The sequence below is a fragment of the Bos indicus genome, chromosome X, assembly GCF_029378745.1.
Source record: "Bos indicus isolate NIAB-ARS_2022 breed Sahiwal x Tharparkar chromosome X, NIAB-ARS_B.indTharparkar_mat_pri_1.0, whole genome shotgun sequence".
Lineage (NCBI taxonomy): Eukaryota > Metazoa > Chordata > Mammalia > Artiodactyla > Bovidae > Bos > Bos indicus.
In genome coordinates, this window is record NC_091789.1 from 92,732,362 (window position 1) to 92,750,022 (window position 17,661).

Below are 17,661 nucleotides of genomic sequence, written 5' to 3' on the forward strand. Positions count from 1 at the left end.
ATGGCAGAAAGTGAAGAGGAACTCAAAAGCTTCTTGATGACAGTGAAAGAGGAGAGTGAAAAAGTCAGCTTAAAGCTCAACATTCAGAAAACGAAGATAATGGCATCCAGTCCCATCACTTCACGGGAAATAGATGGGGAAACAGTGGAAACAGTGTCAGACTTTATTTTGGGGGGCTCCAAAATCACTGCAGTTGGTGACTGCAGCCGTGAAATTAAAAGATGCTTACTCCTTGGAAGAAAAGTTATGACCAACCTAGATAGCATATTCAAAAGCAGAGACATTACTTTGCCAACAAAGGTCCGTCTAGTCAAGGTTATGGTTTTTCCTGTGGTCATGTATGGATGTGAGAGTTGGACTGTGAAGAAGGCTGAGTACCGTAGAATTGATGCTTTTGAATTGTGGTGTTGGAGAAGACTCTTGAGAGTCCCTTGGACTGCAAGGAGATCCAACCAGTCCATTCTGAAGGAGATCAGCCCTGGGATTACTTTGGAAAGAATGATGCTAAAGCTGAAACTCCAGTACTTTGGCCACCTCATTCGAAGAGTTGACTCATTGGAAAAGACTCTGATGCTGGGAGGGATTGGGGGCAGGAGGAAAAGGGGACGACAGAGGATGAAACCGCTGGATGGCATCACTGACTCAATGGACGTGAGTCTGGGTGAACTCCAGGAGTTGGTGATGGACAGGGAGGCCTGGAGTGCTGCGATTCATGGGGTCACAAAGAGTCGGACACGACTGAGTGACTCAACTGAACTGAAAGCATGTTTCTGGTTATTGGATCTTCCAGAAAAAGCACATATTTAAAAGTTTTTTTTTTTTTAAGTTTAAAATTCTTGAGTTATTAGAAAGGCCATATGATGCCCTAAGAAAGACCCCATATCTGAGGAAGTTGGAGACTGATGGGAAGGATTTGAGGTGGCAGCCTGCCTCAGATATACCATTTGAAAATGAAAGTGTTAGTCGCTCAGTCGTGTCTGACTCTTTGCGACCCCATGGTTGGTCCATGGGATTCTCCAGGCAAGAATCCTGGAGTGGGTTGCCATTCCCTTCTGCAGGGGAGCTTCCCGACCCAGGGATCAAACCCGGGTCTCCTGCATTGCAGCCAGATTCTTTACCATATGAGCTACCAGAGAAGCTAGATGTACCATTTATTAAAACCAAACAAACACACAACAGAGGGTAGAAAGAGGTAAGCTGAATGGAAAGGTAACATCTAAGCATCCGTGCTAATGGACCTATGGAAGGTGCAGTGGCCAACATCTGAGCATGCGTGCTAACGGACCTACGTAACTGGGAGTGGCCAGTTTTGACGGGAGGCAATCCTGCTTCAAGCAGGAAACTTCAAGTTTCCACCCACTTTGAAAAGGCACTCCTGTCCCTGGAGAGTGGACTGTTGCTGCTGCTTCTACTACTGCTAAGTTGCTTCAGTTGTGTCCGACTCTATGAGACCCCATAGACGGCAGCCCACCAGGCTCCCCTGTCCCTGGGATTCTCCAGGCAAGAACACTGGAGTGGGTTGCCATTTCCTTCTCCAATGCATGAAAGTGAAAAGTGAAAGTGAAGTCGCTTAGTCGTGTCCAACTCTTCGAAACCCCATGGACTGCAGCCTACCAGGCTCCTCCGCCCATGGGATTTTCCAGTCAAGAGTACTGGAGTGGGGTGCCGTTGTTAGGTGACCCCATTCCTGCCTCTCTTGCCCCGCCTACTCTCCTCATCTCTGATTGGCCAGATCAAGTTTGCTAACTGTTCTGATTTGTTGATTGTCCTTGGTCGGTTGAACTGTGGGATTTCGTCCCGATGTCTCATGGGATTTCGTCCCGATGTCGCATGGGATTTCATCCCGACATCTCGTGGGATTTCGTCCTGACGTCGAGTGGCACTTCGGCACCGCTTCGCGTCTGAGGTAAGCTCTCTCTCAGGGTCTCTCTAGACGGGTTAAGGGGAGCAAGTAAAAAAACTGGGACCTACTGTTGATAATTCAAACAAATGAATATTTTCTGTACCTCCTAACGTCCTCAAAATCGTTACGACTGAGAGACTACTTAAAGCCTTTTGGGGTGATTCCCCATTAGGCAGACATAAAACTAAAGTTATCTTCGGTCTGTGAGACTCCCTAATTGCTCTCCCTGAGGGAAGCAAAACTCCCCTCAGTCCGAGAAACCCACAAATGAGCCAGAAGCCCCTATATTTCCTCAACCAGAGAGGTTGCCTAAGGGACTCTTTTATTGCCTCCTCTGGTATAAAGACGGAGAAGGCAATGGCACCCCACTCCAGCACTCTTGCCTGGAAAATCTCATGGATGGAGGAGCCTGGTGGGCTGCAGTCCATGGGGTCGCTAAAAGTCGGACACGAATGAGCGACTTCACTTTCACTTTTAACGAATTGGAGAAGGAAATGGCAACCCACTCCAGTGTTCTTGCCTGGAGAATCCCAGGGACGGGGGAGCGAGGTGGGCTGCCGTCTATGGGGTCCCACAGAGTCGGACACCACTGAAGCGACTTAGCAGCAGCAGCAGCAAGAACTGGTATAAAGAATCAATGTTCTTGGCCTCAAACTCTCCCTTCCCTGAGAGAAAGTCCCAAAGCTCTCCCCTCCTGAGAGAAACTCCCAATGCCATATTCTCAGCCTGAGTGATGGGTGATCCTGCAGTGTCAGAGATTCCAGCTCTCTTCACTTTAATAATTTTCAAAAAGGTAGTAATAGCCTTTGTAAAATCAAGATATAGTTGATTTACAATACATTAATTTCACACATACAACAAATTGATTCCATGAATTTATAGATTAAGTGAGTGAAGTCGCTCAGTCGTGTCCGACTCTTTGCGACCCCATGGACTGTAACCCACCAGGCTTCTCTGTCCATGGGATTCTCCAGGCAAGAATCCTGGAGTGGGTTGCCATTTCCTTCTCCAGGGGTTCTTCCCGACCCAGGGATCGAACCCGGGTCTCCTGTATTGCAGGCAGACACTTTAACCTCTGAGCCACCAGGGAAGCCCATTTATAGATTATACTTCCTTTAATGTTATTACAAAATAATGACTATGTTTTTTGTATTGTACAGTATGTCCTTATTGCTTATTTATTTTATACATAGCAGTTTGTATCTCTTAATCTCCTATCCCTATCTTTCCCCTCCTGTCTTCTCTCCTCACTGATAAGCACTAATTTGTTCTGTTTATCTGTGAATCTGTTTTTTTTGTTGTTGTTGTTATGCTCATTTCTTTGTTGTTTTCTTTAAGATCCTGTGAATAAGTGATAACATATGGTATGTGTCTTCTTCTGTCTGATTTATTTCACTAACATAATACACGCCAAATCCATTCATGTTGCAAATGACAAGATTTTATTCTTTTTATGACTGAGTAGTATTCCCTTGTGTGTCACTCACACACATGCACATATATATATATCACAGCTTCATCCATGATCTGTTTATAGATACTTAAGTTGCTTTCTATATCTTGGCTAGTATAAATAATGGTGCCATGCATATTAGGCTGTGTGTATCTTTTCAAATTAATGCTTTTGTTTTGTTTTGGATATATACCCTGGAATGGAATTTCTGGGTCTATTGTCATTCTATTTTTACTTTTTTGATGTACCTTCACACTGTTTTCCACAGTGACTATACCAATTTACATTCCCACCAACAATATACAAAAGTACCCTTTTTTCCACATCCTCCCCCAGTGTTTATGGTTTGTGGTCTTTTTGATGATAGCCATTCTGGGAGGTGTGAGGTGATAATCTCATAGTGTTGGGTTTTTTTAATATTTATTTATTTGGCTGCACTGGGTCTTAGTTGTGGTACATGGGATCTTCAATCTTCATTGCTACATGCAGAATCTTTCGTTAAGGCATGCAAAATCTTTTTAGTTGCCCCATGTGTACTCTTAGTTGTGGCATGTGAACTCTTAATTGAGGCACGTGAACTCTTAGTTGCAGCATGTGGGATCTAGTTCCCTGACTAGGAACTGAACCCAGGCCCCCTGCATTGGGCGCATGGAGTCTTAGCTGCTGGACCACCAGGGAAGTCCCTCTCATTGTGGTTTTGATTTGCATTTCTATGATGATTAGCAATATTGGGCATCTTTTCATTGACTTGGCTGTTTGCATGTCTTCTTCAGAAAAATGCCTTTTCAGTTATTCTGCCCATTTCTAAATGGGGTTGTTTGGTTTTTTAATATTTTTATAAGCTATTTATATAATTTAGAAATTAACCCTTTATCACTCATATCATTTGCAAATATTTCTCTCTTTCAGTAGGTTGTCTTTTTGTTTTGTCAGTGGTTTCCTTTGCTGTGAAAAAGCTTTTAAGTTTAATGAGGTACCATGTTTTGGTTTTGTTTAGTTTGCTGTAAGAGACAGGTCCAAAACATATTGCTACAATATATGTCAAAGAGTGTTCTGTCTGTGTTTTCTTCTAGGAGTTTTATGGTCTTATATTTAGGTCTGTAATCCATTTTGAGTTTATTTTTTATATGGTGTAAGAAAATGTTCTAATTTCATTATTTACATGCAGCTGTCCAATATTCCTAGCACCACTTATTGAAGGGAATTGTCTTTTCTCCCTTGTATATTTTTGTCTCCTTTGTCACAGATTAATTGACCATATGTGCATGGGTTTGTTTCTGGACTTTATAATCTGTTCCATCTATCTGTGTGTCTGGTTTTGTGCCAGTACTATATTGTTTTGACTACTGTAGCTTTGTAGTATAGTCTGAAGACACCTTCAGCTACTAGTTTGTGAGTGTGATACCTCCAGCTCTGTTCTTGTTTCTCAAGATTATTTTGGCTATTTGGGGTCTTTTGGGTTTCCACACAAAATTTAAAATTATTTGTTCTAGTTCTGTGAAAAATGCCATCTCTAGGTAATCTCTTATGATCCTTTATATTTATGTGGTGTTGGTTGTAACTTCTTCATTTCTGATTTTATTGATTTGGGCCTAGTAATACACTTTTTTTAATTTAAATTTATTTATTTTAATTGGAGGCTAATTACTTTACAATATTCTATTGGTTTTCTCATACATCAACATAAATCCACCACAGGTGTACATGTGTTCCCAATCCTGAACCACCCTCCCACCTCCCTCCCCGTATCATCCCTCTGGGTCATCGCAGTGCACCAGTCCCAAGCATCCTGTATCCTGCATCAAACCTGGACTGGTAATTCGTTTCTTATATGATGTTATACATGTTTCAATGCCATTCTCCCAAATCTTCCCACCCTCCCCCTCTCCCACAGAGTCCAAAAGACTGTTTCATACATCTGTGTCTCATTTGCTGTCTCGCATACAGGGTTATCATTACCATCTTTCTAAATTCCATATATATGCATTGGTATACTGTATTGGTGTTTTTCTTTCTGGCTTACTTCACTCTGTATAATAGGCTCCAGTTTCATCCACCTTATCAGAACTGATTCAAATGTATTCTTTTTAATGGCTGAGTAATATTCCATTGTGTATATGTACCACTGCTTTCTTATCCATTCATCTGCTGATGGACATCTAGGTTGCTTCCATGTCCTGGCTATTGTAAACAGTGCTGTGATGAACATTGGGGTACACGTGTCTCTTTCAATTCTGGTTTCCTCTGTGTGTATGCCCAGCAGTGGGATTGCTGGGTCATAAGGCAGTTCTAGTTCCAGTTTTTTAAGGAATCTCCACACTGTTCTCCATAGTGGCTGTACTAGTTTGCACTCCCACCAACAGTATAAGAGGGTTCCCTTTTCTCCACACCCTCTCCAGCATTTACTGCTTGTAGACTTTTGGATTGCAGCCATTCTGACTGGCATGAAATGGTACCTCATAGTGGTTTTGATTTGCATTTCTCTGACAATGAGTGATGTTGAGCATCTTTTCATGTGTTTGTTAGCCATCTGTATGTCTTCTTTGGAGAAATGTCTATTTAGTTCTTTGGCCCATTTTTTGATTGGGTCGTTTATTTTTCTGGAAGTGAGCTGCAGGAGTTGCTTATATATTTTTGAGATAAGTTGTTTGTCAGTTCCTTCATTTGCTATTATTTCTCCCATTCTGAAGGCTGTCTTTTCACCTTGCTTATAGTTTTATTTGTTGTGCAGAAGCTTTTAATTTTAATTAGGTCCCATTTGTTTATTTTTGCTTTTATTTCCAATATTCTGGGAGGTGGGTCATAGAGGATCCTGCTGTGATTTATGTCAGAGAGTGTTTTGCCTATGTTCTCCTCTAGGAGTTTTATAGTTTCTGGTCTTATGTGTAGATCTTTAATCCATTTTGAGTTTATTTTTGTGTATGGTGTTAGAAAGTGTTCTAGTTTCCATCTTTTACAAGTGGTTGACCAGTTTTCCCAGCACCACTTGTTAAAGAGATTGTCTTTTCTCCATCGTATATTCTTGCCTCCTTTGTCAAAGATAAGGTGTCCATAGGTGTTTGGGTTTATCTCTGGGCTTTCTATTTTGTTCCATTGATTTATATTTCTGTCTTTGTGCCAGTACCATACTGTCTTGATGACTGTGGCTTTGTAGTAGAGCCTGAAGTCAGGCAGGTTGATTCCTCCAGTTCCATTCTTCTTTCTCAAGATTGCTTTGGCTATTCAAGGTTTTTTGTATTGTGAAATTATTTGTTCTACTTCTCTGAAAAATACCATTGGTAGGTTGATAGGGATTACACTGAATCTATAGATTGCTTTGGGTAGTATACTCTTTTTCACTATATTGATTCTTCCGATCCATGAACATGGTATATTTCTCCATCTATTAGTGTCCTCTTTGATTTCTTTCACCAGTGTTTTATAGTTTTCTATATATAGGTCTTTAGTTTCTTTAGGTAGATATATTCCTAAGTATTTTATTCTTTTCGTTGCAATGGTGAATGGAATTGTTTCCTTAATTTCTCTTTCTGTTTTTTCATGATTAGTGTATAGGAATGCAAGGGATTTCTGTGTATTGATTTTATATCCTGCAACTTTACTATATTCATTGATTAGTTCTAATAATTTTCTGGTGGAGTCTTTAGGGTTTTCTATGTAGAGGATCATGTCATCTGCAATCAGTTAGAGTTTTACTTCTTCTTTTCCAATTTGGATTTCTTTTATTTCTTTTTCTTCTTTGATTGCTGTGGCCAAAACGTCCAAAACTATGTTGAATAGTAGTGGTGAAAGTGGGCACCCTTGTCTTGTTCCTGACTTTAGAGGAAATGCTTTCAATTTTTCACCATTGAGGATGTTTGCTGTGGGTTTGTCAAATATAGCTTTTATTATGTTGAGGTATGTTCCTTCTATTCCTGCTTTCTGGAGAGTTTTTATCATAATTGGATGTTGAATTTTGTCAAAGGCTTTCTCTGCATCTATTGAGATAATCATATGGCTTTTATTTTTAAATTTGTTAATATGGTGTATTACATTGATTGATTTGTGGATATTGAAGAATCCTTGCATCCCTGGGATAAAGCCCACTTGGTCATGATGTATGATCTTTTTAATGTGTTGTTGGATTCTGATTGCTAGAATTTTGTTAAGGATTTTTGCATCTATGTTCATCAGTGATATGGGCCTGTAGTTTTCTTTTTTTGTGGCGTCTTTGTCAGGTTTTGGTATTAGGGTGATGGTGGCCTCCTAGAATGATTTTGGAAGTTTACCTTCCTCTGCAATTTTCTGGAAGAGTTTGAGTAGGATAAGCGTTAGCTCTTCTCTAAATTTTTGGTAGAATTCAGCTGTGAAGCCGTCTGGACCTGGGCTTTTGTTTCCTGGAAGATTTCTGATTACAGTTTCAATTTCCGTGCTTGTGATGGGTCTGTTAAGATTTTCTATTTCGTCCTGGTTCAGTTTTGGAAAGTTGTACTTTTCTAAGAATTTGTCCATTTCTTCCACGTTGTCCATTTTATTGCCATATAATTGCCGATAGTAGTCTCTTATGATCTTTTGTATTTCTGTGTTGTCTGTTGTGATCTCTCCATTTTCATTTCCAATTTTATTGATTTGACTTTTCTCCCTTTGTTTCTTGATGAGTCTGGCTAATGGTTTGTCAATTTTATTTATCCTTTCAAAGAACCGGCTTTTGGCTTTGTTGATGTTTGCTATGGTCTCTTTTGTTTCTTTTGCATTTATTTCTGCCCTAATTTTTAAGATTTCTTTCCTTCTACTAACCCTGGGGTTCTTCATTTCTTCCTTTCCTAGTTGCTTTAGGTGTAGACTTAGGTTATTTGACTTTTTTCTTTTTTCTTGAGGTATGCCTGTATTGCTATGAACTTTCCCCTTAGGACTGCTTTTACAGTATCCCACAGGCTTTGGGTTGTTGTGTTTTCATTTTCATTCATTTCTATGAAAATTTTTCTTTCTTTTTTGATTTCTTCTGTGATTTGTTGGTTATTCAGCAGCGTGTTGTTCAGCCTCCATATGTTGGAATTTTTAATAGTTTTTCTCCTGTAATTGAGATCTAATCTTACTGCATTGTGGTCAGAAAAGATGCTTGGAATGATTTCAATTTTTTTGAATTTACCAAGGCTAGATTTATGGCCCAGGATGTGATCTATCATGGAGAAGGTTCCATGTGCACTTGAGAAAAAGGTGAAATTCATTGTTTTGGGATGAAATGTCCTATAGATATCAATTAGGTCTAACTGGTCTATTGTATCATTTAAAGTTTGTGTTTCCTTGTTAATTTTCTGTTTAGTTGATCTATCCATAGGTGTGAGTGGAGTATTAAAGTCTCCCACTATTATTGTGTTATTGTTAATTTCCCCTTTCATACTTGTTAGCATTTGTCTTACATATTGTGGTGCTCCTATGTTAGGTGCATATATATTTATAATTGTTATATCTTCTTCTTGGATTGATCCTTTGATCATTATGTAGTGTCCTTCTTTGTCTCTTTTCACAGCCTTTGCTTCAAAGCCTATTTTATCTGATATGAGTATTGCTACTCCTGCTTTCTTTTGGTCTCTATTTGCATGGAATATATTTTTCCAGCACTTCACTTTCAGTCTGTATATGTTCCTTGTTTTGAGGTGGGTCTGTTGTAGACAATATATATAGGGGTCTTGTTTTTGTATCCATTCAGCCAGTCTTTGTCTTTTGGTTGGGGCATTCAACCCATTTACATTTAATTATTGACAAGTATGATCCCGTTGCCATTTACTTTATTGTTTTGGGTTCGAGTTTATACACCCTTTCTGTGTTTCCTGTCTAGAGAATATCCTTTAGCATTTGTTGGAGACCTGGTTTGGTGGTGCTGAATTCTCTCAGCTTTTGCTTGTCTGTAAAGCTTTTGACTTCTCCTTCATATTTGAATGAGATCCTTGCTGGGTACAGTAATCTGGGCTGTAGGTTATTTTCTTTCATCACTTTAAGTATGTCCTGCCATTCCCTCCTGGCCTGAAGAGTTTCTATTGAAAGATCAGCTGTTATCCTTATGGGAATCCCCTTGTGTGTTATTTGTTGTTTTTCCCTTGCTGCTTTTAATATTTGTTCTTTGTGTTTGATCTTTGTTAATTTGATTAATATGTGTCTTGGGGTGTTTCGCCTTGGGTTTATCCTGTTTGGGACTCTCTGGGTTTCTTGGACTTGGGTGATTATTTCCTTCCCCATCTTAGGGAAGTTTTCAACTATTATCTCCTCAAGTATTTTCTCATGGTCTTTCTTTTTGTCTTCTTCTTCTGGGATTCCTATGATTCAAATGTTGGGGCGTTTAATATTGTCCTCGAGGCCTCTGGGATTGTCCTCATTTTTTTTAATTCGTTTTTCTTTTTTCCTCTCTGATTCATTTATTTCTACCATTCTATCTTCTACTTCACTAATCCTATCTTCTGCCTCTGTTATTCTACTATGTGTTGCCTCCAGAGTGTTTTTTTATCTCATTTATTGCATTATTCATTATATATTGACTCTTTTTTATTTCTTCTAGGTCCTTGTTAAACCTTTCTTGCATCTTCTCAGTCCTTGTCTCCAGGCTATTTATCTGTGATTCCATTTTGATTTCAAGATGTTGGATCATTTTCACTATCATTATTTGGAATTCTTTATAGGTAGATTTCCTATCTCTTCCTCTTTTGTTTGGTTTGGTGGGCATTTATCCTGTTCATTTACCTGCTGTGTATTCCTCTGTATCTTCATCTTGTTTATATTGCTGAGTTTCAGGTGGCCTTTCTGTATTCTGGCAGTTTGTGGAGTTCTCTTTGTTGTGGAGTTTTCTCGCTGTGGGTGGGGTTGTAGTTCACTCATATTAGTGATCTTCATTTCTTTTCAACAGAGCAAAATCCCACATCCCTCTGCCTGAAAACTGAAACCTTTCAATCAGAGACACCATATGACCTCTGGGACTTAGCCCTCCTCCCCTCCTTTGCCTCAAAACAGCCCCCCTCAATAATACTATGCATTCACTTCACTACTTCCCCAACAAGTGTCTGATATCCATCCTTCAAAATAAGCCAAACCAGGCAAGCTACTAACAACAGTAACCAACCTCCCTCAAAGACTCAATGCTACTTTGATCATGACAGAAAACATGTCATCCCTAATCACTACTTCTCTCAGAGACCTCCAGCTTCCTGTTCTCATCTGATTTCCCCACCCTCATGTCCTTGCTCAGGGACAGATAAGCCAAGGATGTAGAAAGTGAAGTGAAGTGAAGTCGCTCAGTCATGTCCAACTCTTTGTGACCCTGTGGACTGTAGCTCACCAGGCTCCTCCATCTGTGGGATTCTCCAGGCAAGAATACTGGAGTGGGTTGCCATTTCCTTCCCCAGGGAGAAAAGTAGAACCTTAAAACAGGTGACTGAGTGTGGACTTCGTTCAACACTTTATCCCCTGACAGAACCTTTGGCCTTGTGACTGGAGAGACCCAGGCTGTGTTCCTTCTAGATAAGCACCATGAACAGAGACAGCTTCTCCGAAAACCCCAGGGAAGATAGGAAGAAATTAGAGAAGAAATCCAAGTCGGGATTTCTGAGTTGATCTGGAGAGGGCAGAGGAGTGGCCCAGGGGACATTGTATGGTGACTAGATTTCTGGGCATTGGGGGTTGGGGGAGGGTCAGAAGCACTGGGGACAAGGAGCAGCAGGTCAGGGGAAGATCCAGAGCTTCTGACCCTCATTCTGTCCTTGCCTGGTATCCTTGGGTACAAGATCTGTGATCTTGCACTGGATTGGATGGTTCTCAGTCTATTCTGGAAGGTTAGAGAAGAGCATGCCATCAGCATTAAACACCTACTACATGCCAGACGGGAGCCTAGACAATGTTACCCATTTTCTCTGTTAGCCATGACTAGAGAGGGTTTATTAGCTCTACTTTATAGATCTAACATGGAGGCCCTGCAGCCAAGGAAGAGTTCCTGGCTGAAAGTCAGACATATTTAGCTGAATCATTGCTGGGATTTATTTTTCTTTCTTTTTTAGACTTTGAAGAATATTTCCAAATACTTCTCTATGAAAGAGGGGGCACGTCTGGGATACTCGGAGAAAACCACCTATGTGAATATGAAGAGAAACTATGAAACCATGACTAGACTAGGTAATAGGAAGTTCTGGGTCCAGACAAGGCTGGAAACAAATGATGATTCCTCTTTACAAGCCATGGTTTATTCTTCTTAGGCTATGCCAAGTGTCCCACATTTGTCCTTTTCTGTGCGAAGAAATCCCAGGGCAGTTTTCAACCCTTCTGCTCTTTTAAATCCTGTGCAGGACTGTGGGCTGAGAGTGGCCACAGAGATGCTCAGACCTGGATTCTATGCATTTCTCTCTCACTGGCCATGGTTCAGATTCCCCCTGCCCAGCTGATGAGCTTTACTGTTGGTGCTGTGTCCCAGCATTTCCCCCTCCTCTCAGGTTGTTTGTTAAGAAATAAATATTTTGCATCTTTCTGGATCTCAAGGGTACCCCAGCAGCTCTCATGTGTCCTAACAATGGAGCCACAAAATCCAAGCATTGTGATTCTAAAACTAAGAACCCCAGGGAAAAGGGTAAGTGACAGGAAATGAGTCTCCTGAAGCCCATTTATGCGGGGTTCCAGATGGGGAAAGATTCTCAGGACTTTGTTCCCTCAAAAGCATCATGGTTAAGTGAAAAAAAAAATGGAATGCAGAGGGTTAAGCACAGTCAGAGGCCATTCATATATAATCCTAAAACATGCAAAACGAGAATATATATATTTTTATGGATAGAAAGTATTTGGTAAATGTATAAAAACGTGAATGAGAATAAAACCCATCAAACTCTGGAGTGAAGAAGTGGAAAAGGGAGGAGGGTAGGGATCAGTGAGGGCCACACAGATGGCTTCAGCTGTGACTTGTCCATAGTGTTTTGTTATGTTTTGAATAAAGAGCTCAGAGCGATCTGAAGTAGTTGTGAGATAATGTTGAAATCCTACTAGACCCAATGGTAGATGCACGTTTCAAATATTATTGTCCATCATTTTATGCATGTTTGAAACATTTCTTTTTTAAAGGAGTTAGTTCTTGCTAAGCACCATTAATGAATCACAGGATGATTAAGAAAAATTTGAAGTGTAAATCCACCCAAAACTTCCAAAATAATAGTGCATAGGTATTGGGTAACTATCTTAAGAAAGTGATTAACATATTATGTAATGACATATGGCTGTTTGCTTGCGTTTTATCAAAACCAAATAGTTGTCTCACTCCTAATCGAACCTGGTTCTGTGTGTTGAGTTTGGAAGAGAGTTTAAGAGAGTAATCTTCCACACATTGACCTTTCCTACTGGTCAATGAGCAGAGGCAATGTAAGGTTTTAAAAAAGTGACAGAGTCTAGAAATCTGAGCAGTGTATGTACTCACTTAAAAAGGGGATGGGATGTGTTCATTTGCTCTTTTGCTCTGACAGCATAGTTGTGAGAAGACAGGGTGAGAATGTTCAAAATGTCTCCAGTAACCCTTTGACTCTCTAGTTTAACAGGCCGGATTCCACAAGCTCCCAAAATTACTGTAAGAGGGCTAAAAACCCAGTGCTTGAGTAGCTACAAGGTTTTTGATATTAAAGAGGTATCTTTATACTGGAAACATTCCATAACCACTGGACTAAATCATCCATGGTTCATTTCACACTTAACAGCTTCATTAAGGTGTAATTGACCTACTGTGAAATTCACCATTTTAAGTATAGAGTGATTTTTGGCTAAAGACCAATCAATTTACTTCTTTGGGGAAAAACGTAAGAAATACATAATAGGATAGGATAAGGCAGTGATGGGGTTTAGTTTACATTTTATAAACCATAGAAGAAAAATTCTGAATAGATGCTGCAAATAAATAGCAAAATCATTGTTATTCAGAGGCTGGTCTCAGAGTAACTCTTTGATAATGAGTGGACTCGTCACCCTCTGCTGCAGAAATCCCTGATACTACAGGAGTCTCTGCAGTTTGAGAATATTTACCAACAACAAAAACAAATTTCTGACTTGTCACCTCCTTTTAGATGAACCTCCTCAAGGGACTTCCAACATGCAAGGGGGAAAATGCCAGAAGGTGAGTGCCTCGCAAATCCAAAGGACCAGAGACTGTTTATCTCTCCGTAGATGTGAATATTGGGATAAAAGTGGGAAAATAGCCTGGCCCTCACTGCCTCCCTTTGCTGATCTCTTTATCACAGTTCCTGATGTAGTTCAGTTCAGTCGCTCAGTCGTGTCTGACTCTTTGCGACCCCATGAATCGCAGCACGCCAGGCCTCCCTGTTCACCACCATCTCCCGGAGTTCACTCAAACTTATGTCCATCGAGTCGGTTATGCCATCCAGCCATCTCATCCTCTGTCGTCCCCTTTTCCTCCTGCCCCCAATCCCTCCCAGCATCAGAGTCTTTTCCAATGAGTCAACTCTTCGCATGAGGTGGCCAAAGAACTGGAGTTTCAGCTTTAACATCATTTGTTCCAAAGAACACCCCAGGGCTGATCTTTAGAATGGACTGGTTGGATCTCCTTGCAGTCCAAGGGACTCTCAAGAGTCTTCTCCAACACCACAGTTCAAAAGCATCAATTCCTCAGCGCTCAGCTTTCTTCACAGTCCAACTCTCGCATCCATACATGACCACTGGAAAAACCATAGCCTTGACTAGATGGACCTTTGTTGGCAAAGTAATGTCTCTGCTTTTCAATATGCTACCTAGGTTGGTCATAACTTTTCGTCCAAGGAGTAAGCGTCTTTAAATTTCATGGCTGCAGTCCTGATGTAGTACCAAGAGCTAAATAATAATTAACAACAATTGTAATAGTTGTTACTTCTTTTGATTTCATAGTGATGACAGATACTATTTTAGGCAATTCACATGGATTAGTGTATTTAGCCCTTAAAACCTCTATGATGTTACTGCCATTTTATCCCCAAATAATAATGAAGTTATTATTAGTATTATTAAATACTACTACTCATAATAATGCAGATACTGTCGTACAGTGATGTTAAATAATCTGCTTGAGACCACAATGGCTGTTCTCTTCTCCAGAGGATCTTACTGACCCAGGGATCAGACCTGGATCTCTTGCATTGCAGGAAGATTCTTTACATCTGAGCCACCAGGGAAGCCCAACAGTGGCAGTGGTAGTAGTCTAATCCAAAGCCCCAAGCCATTTCCAAACCTATAAGCTTTTCCACACGTTTCTGAAGCTCAGGCGTTTCCCCTAAACTTTGCAGATGCTGCTGACACTTCTGTTTAGACACCCACTCTCACAACAGGGCCCCTTTTGTGTTGCTTGGGAATCACTTGAACTGTCAGCCTCTCTCTTCTGTGAGCTCCTTAGGGACCTTGTCTGCCCCTGAGGCATCTCTGAAGTCCCAGTTCCAGCCCAGGAAGACCCTTAGAGGTTTATTGAATGAGTTCTTCTGCAATTGCAGGTTAAACTGTAGTTTAGAGGGTAAAGGGATCTGGTGGTTGGGTTACCAGTAGCAGTGTGGACACGGTTGAAGAGAGAATTCAAAGAGGGATCATAAAAGTGTTTGTTTTTATTGTTATCACATTTAAACAGCATTTATAGCCTTAGAAAGTTCTTTCACTTAGCTTGTTTTACAGTTATTGTTCACTGATGCATAAATAAGGGAGCTGATTATATAGTTATCGTTCACAGTTTTATAAACAAGAGCTGAATGAAGGTTGGCTTTAAGATCGTTGGTCAGCGACACACCCTGACACAAGTAGAATTGGTACAGGAACCACCTCACCTAATTCCACATGAAATGTTCTTGCCGAGGTAGGACAGGATGCAACATCTGGCACCACCTTCTTGGCTGTCTGCGTGAATTTATGTGAACCATTCTCTCTTCTCCTTTCCCTATATTCATCTCTCCCACACCATTTGCCAGCAGCGTTTTGTCCCCTCTGCACATTGTTCCATTTGCTCTCCCCGCAGCTGTCAACCATCTTATCTTCAATCCCTTAGATTTTATAGAAGCCCCTCCTCATTTTCACAGACCTCATGGATCGTTAGAACGCTCTACTTTCCCAAATCTTCCGTGTACCACACTCCTGCTCACTTGGAGATTTCTCTTGGTGAGGGTGTCAGTCTGGAAAAAGCATGAAAACAAGCGTTCTAATCCTGGAAACGCCCTTCATTTAGACCATTCCATTTCCTTCTAACTTCCTAGATTCTTCGTAATTTAGGTACAGGTAATATAATGATCCCTCAGACTTGTTGAGGACGTTAATTAAGGTACTGCACAAGAAAACACTTTGTAAGCTCTAAAGCACTTGAGAAATGGATACTGATTGTATGTGACTTTCACGTTAAAAAGGTGATGCCCAAGAAGCCTGTAAAGGGAAAAAAACGTTCGAAGATAGTACCAGGAACATCAGGCCCAGAGCAGGCTCAGAGACAGCTGCACTCCCAGGCAAAAGCAAGTATCTCTGCTCAGCAGAGTAAGAAAACAGCAGGTAAGAGAAACCACTTTTCTTACTTGTTTGGGAACAACTCCTCTGTCTTCCCTGGCCATGTTCAAGTGAATGGGTTAGCCATGGGAGATGGATCCTGGACAGGCCTAGGGCCAGGCTGGGCTGAGAGCTTGCTCAGCTCCAGCTGAAACATTTGAGCTGACTTCCAGGGTCCTCATTGCTGGGGCCTGGGTTTGATCCCTGATCAAGGAACTAAGATCCCACAAACCACTTGGCATGGCCAAATTTGTTTTAAAAACGTGTAACTTACAGAATCACAGATCTGAGTTGTCATCCATATGAAAGCCATGTAACTGGGGGCAAGCCTTTCAAATTCTCTGAGCTCCAGATTCCTAGTCCATAAAATGGAAATAAAGAATCCAAGTTCACAGGCTGTTCAAAGGTGTTCAATTCAAGGGACTTCCCTGGCAGTCCAGTGGTTAAGACTGCACCTACTCTGCAGGGAGCATGGGTTCAATCCCTGGTGGGGGAACTCAGGTCATTCCATCTGTGATAACTTGGGAACACATCTTACTCAGAGTTTTATCCCCACCCTCAGCTCAATGCCTGACACACGATATGCCTTTAATATCTGCTGAGTGAAAGACGGTCGGAATAAATGTGGTAAGTAATCTGAATTACTTACTGGTGAAAGGAGCCAGAAGCTAAAACTCTAACTGCTGTTTGGTGTGTATTGGTGTGGGTCTAACCTCTCAGCCTCTTGGAGCCAGAAAGTGTGCAAAACAGACTGTGTAGAAGTCCTGTGGACACCTGGGGAGGGAGGAGGCATCTCCTTATCTCACAAAACAGGACCCGACACTCCCTAACCCACCCAACACCCATGTACCAACTCTTCTCCAGGATCCAAGAAAAAGAAGGTTTCTGCCATCAGACTGCGAGAAAGAAAACCGGTTGCCTACGAAGAGATCAGTGATCCTGAGGAAGAATCCAATGGAAACACGGTTGATGTGTGGGCCAACAGAGGGCAAAAAAGAGAACCAGTTGCCCAAGAAGAGATCAGCGATCACGAGGAAGAATCCAATAGAAACACAGTTAATGTTTGGGCCAACAGACTGCGAAAAAGAAAACCAGTGGCCTATGAAGAGATCAGTGATCCCGAGGAAGAGGAAGATGAAGATGACTAAATCTGTAAGTAAGCTTTCTCTCCATCCCCACATCCCCACAAAAGGCACTGTTCTCTTATGTTAGTTGTATCCTGTCTTGTCACTTGTTCCTTTCTCCCAGTCCCTTGGGGGTGCAGCTCTGAGGCTAAATGAGAAGGATTCCCATGCTTTTTCTACTTCCTGCTCTGTATATCCAGAGATCTTCCCTCCCCAGGATGCTGTGGGCTCCCAAACCCCAGGTCAGCTTCTAGCATGTAGGCGACACATTCCTCTAGCCGAAAACCTCACTGGACAGTTGACAGAGTCGCTGCAGCCTGAACACAAGGTTGGTCTTCAGGAGCAGTGAGAGGTGCACATAGACCACAAGGCAGGATGGAATGGGAGTGCACAGGGGCCATGCAGGTCAAAATGAGGAGCTGAATAGTAATTTATCAGTCAGTGGGAGCTCATTGTCACTTATTTTCCTTCTCTTTCCTTGCCTCAGCCTCACGGATGTGACAAGTGCCCAAGATAAGAAGCAGAACTTGGTGGCTGTTCATGAACATGGCACGGCTATGAATTCCTAGCACATGAAATAAACAGTTCACAACAGTTAAACATGATTTTCCTTACTATGTGCCAAGCATTATTAGTTATTAAAGTTGTGTTAATGAGCAAGACATATACCTGCCGTGTGTTTCTGTCTGTGT

At 41.3% G+C, this 17,661-nt stretch overlaps 1 protein-coding gene across 1 annotated transcript; it reads left to right on the forward strand.

The window, feature by feature from the left end:
• Positions 1-722: 722 nt before the first annotated feature.
• LOC139181286 (protein SSX1-like) lies at positions 723-17,630 on the forward strand. The gene is made up of 6 exons (XM_070784243.1): positions 723-1,906; positions 11,375-11,489; positions 13,409-13,458; positions 15,713-15,851; positions 16,710-16,997; positions 17,457-17,630. Exons 2-5 carry the CDS (start codon positions 11,405-11,407, stop codon positions 16,991-16,993), a joined length of 558 nt encoding a protein of 185 aa, XP_070640344.1. The 5' UTR covers positions 723-1,906; positions 11,375-11,404; the 3' UTR covers positions 16,994-16,997; positions 17,457-17,630.
• Positions 17,631-17,661: the final 31 nt, after the last annotated feature.

Coding starts and splice junctions, on each gene's coding strand:
- LOC139181286 (XM_070784243.1), top strand. CDS start 11,405: ATGAAAGAGGGGGCACGTCTGGGATACTCGGAGAAAACCACCTATGTG. Junction 11,490..13,408: donor TGAAACCATGACTAGACTAG/GTAATAGGAAGT, acceptor ACCTCCTTTTAG/ATGAACCTCCTCAAGGGACT. Junction 13,459..15,712: donor AAGGGGGAAAATGCCAGAAG/GTGAGTGCCTCG, acceptor CACGTTAAAAAG/GTGATGCCCAAGAAGCCTGT.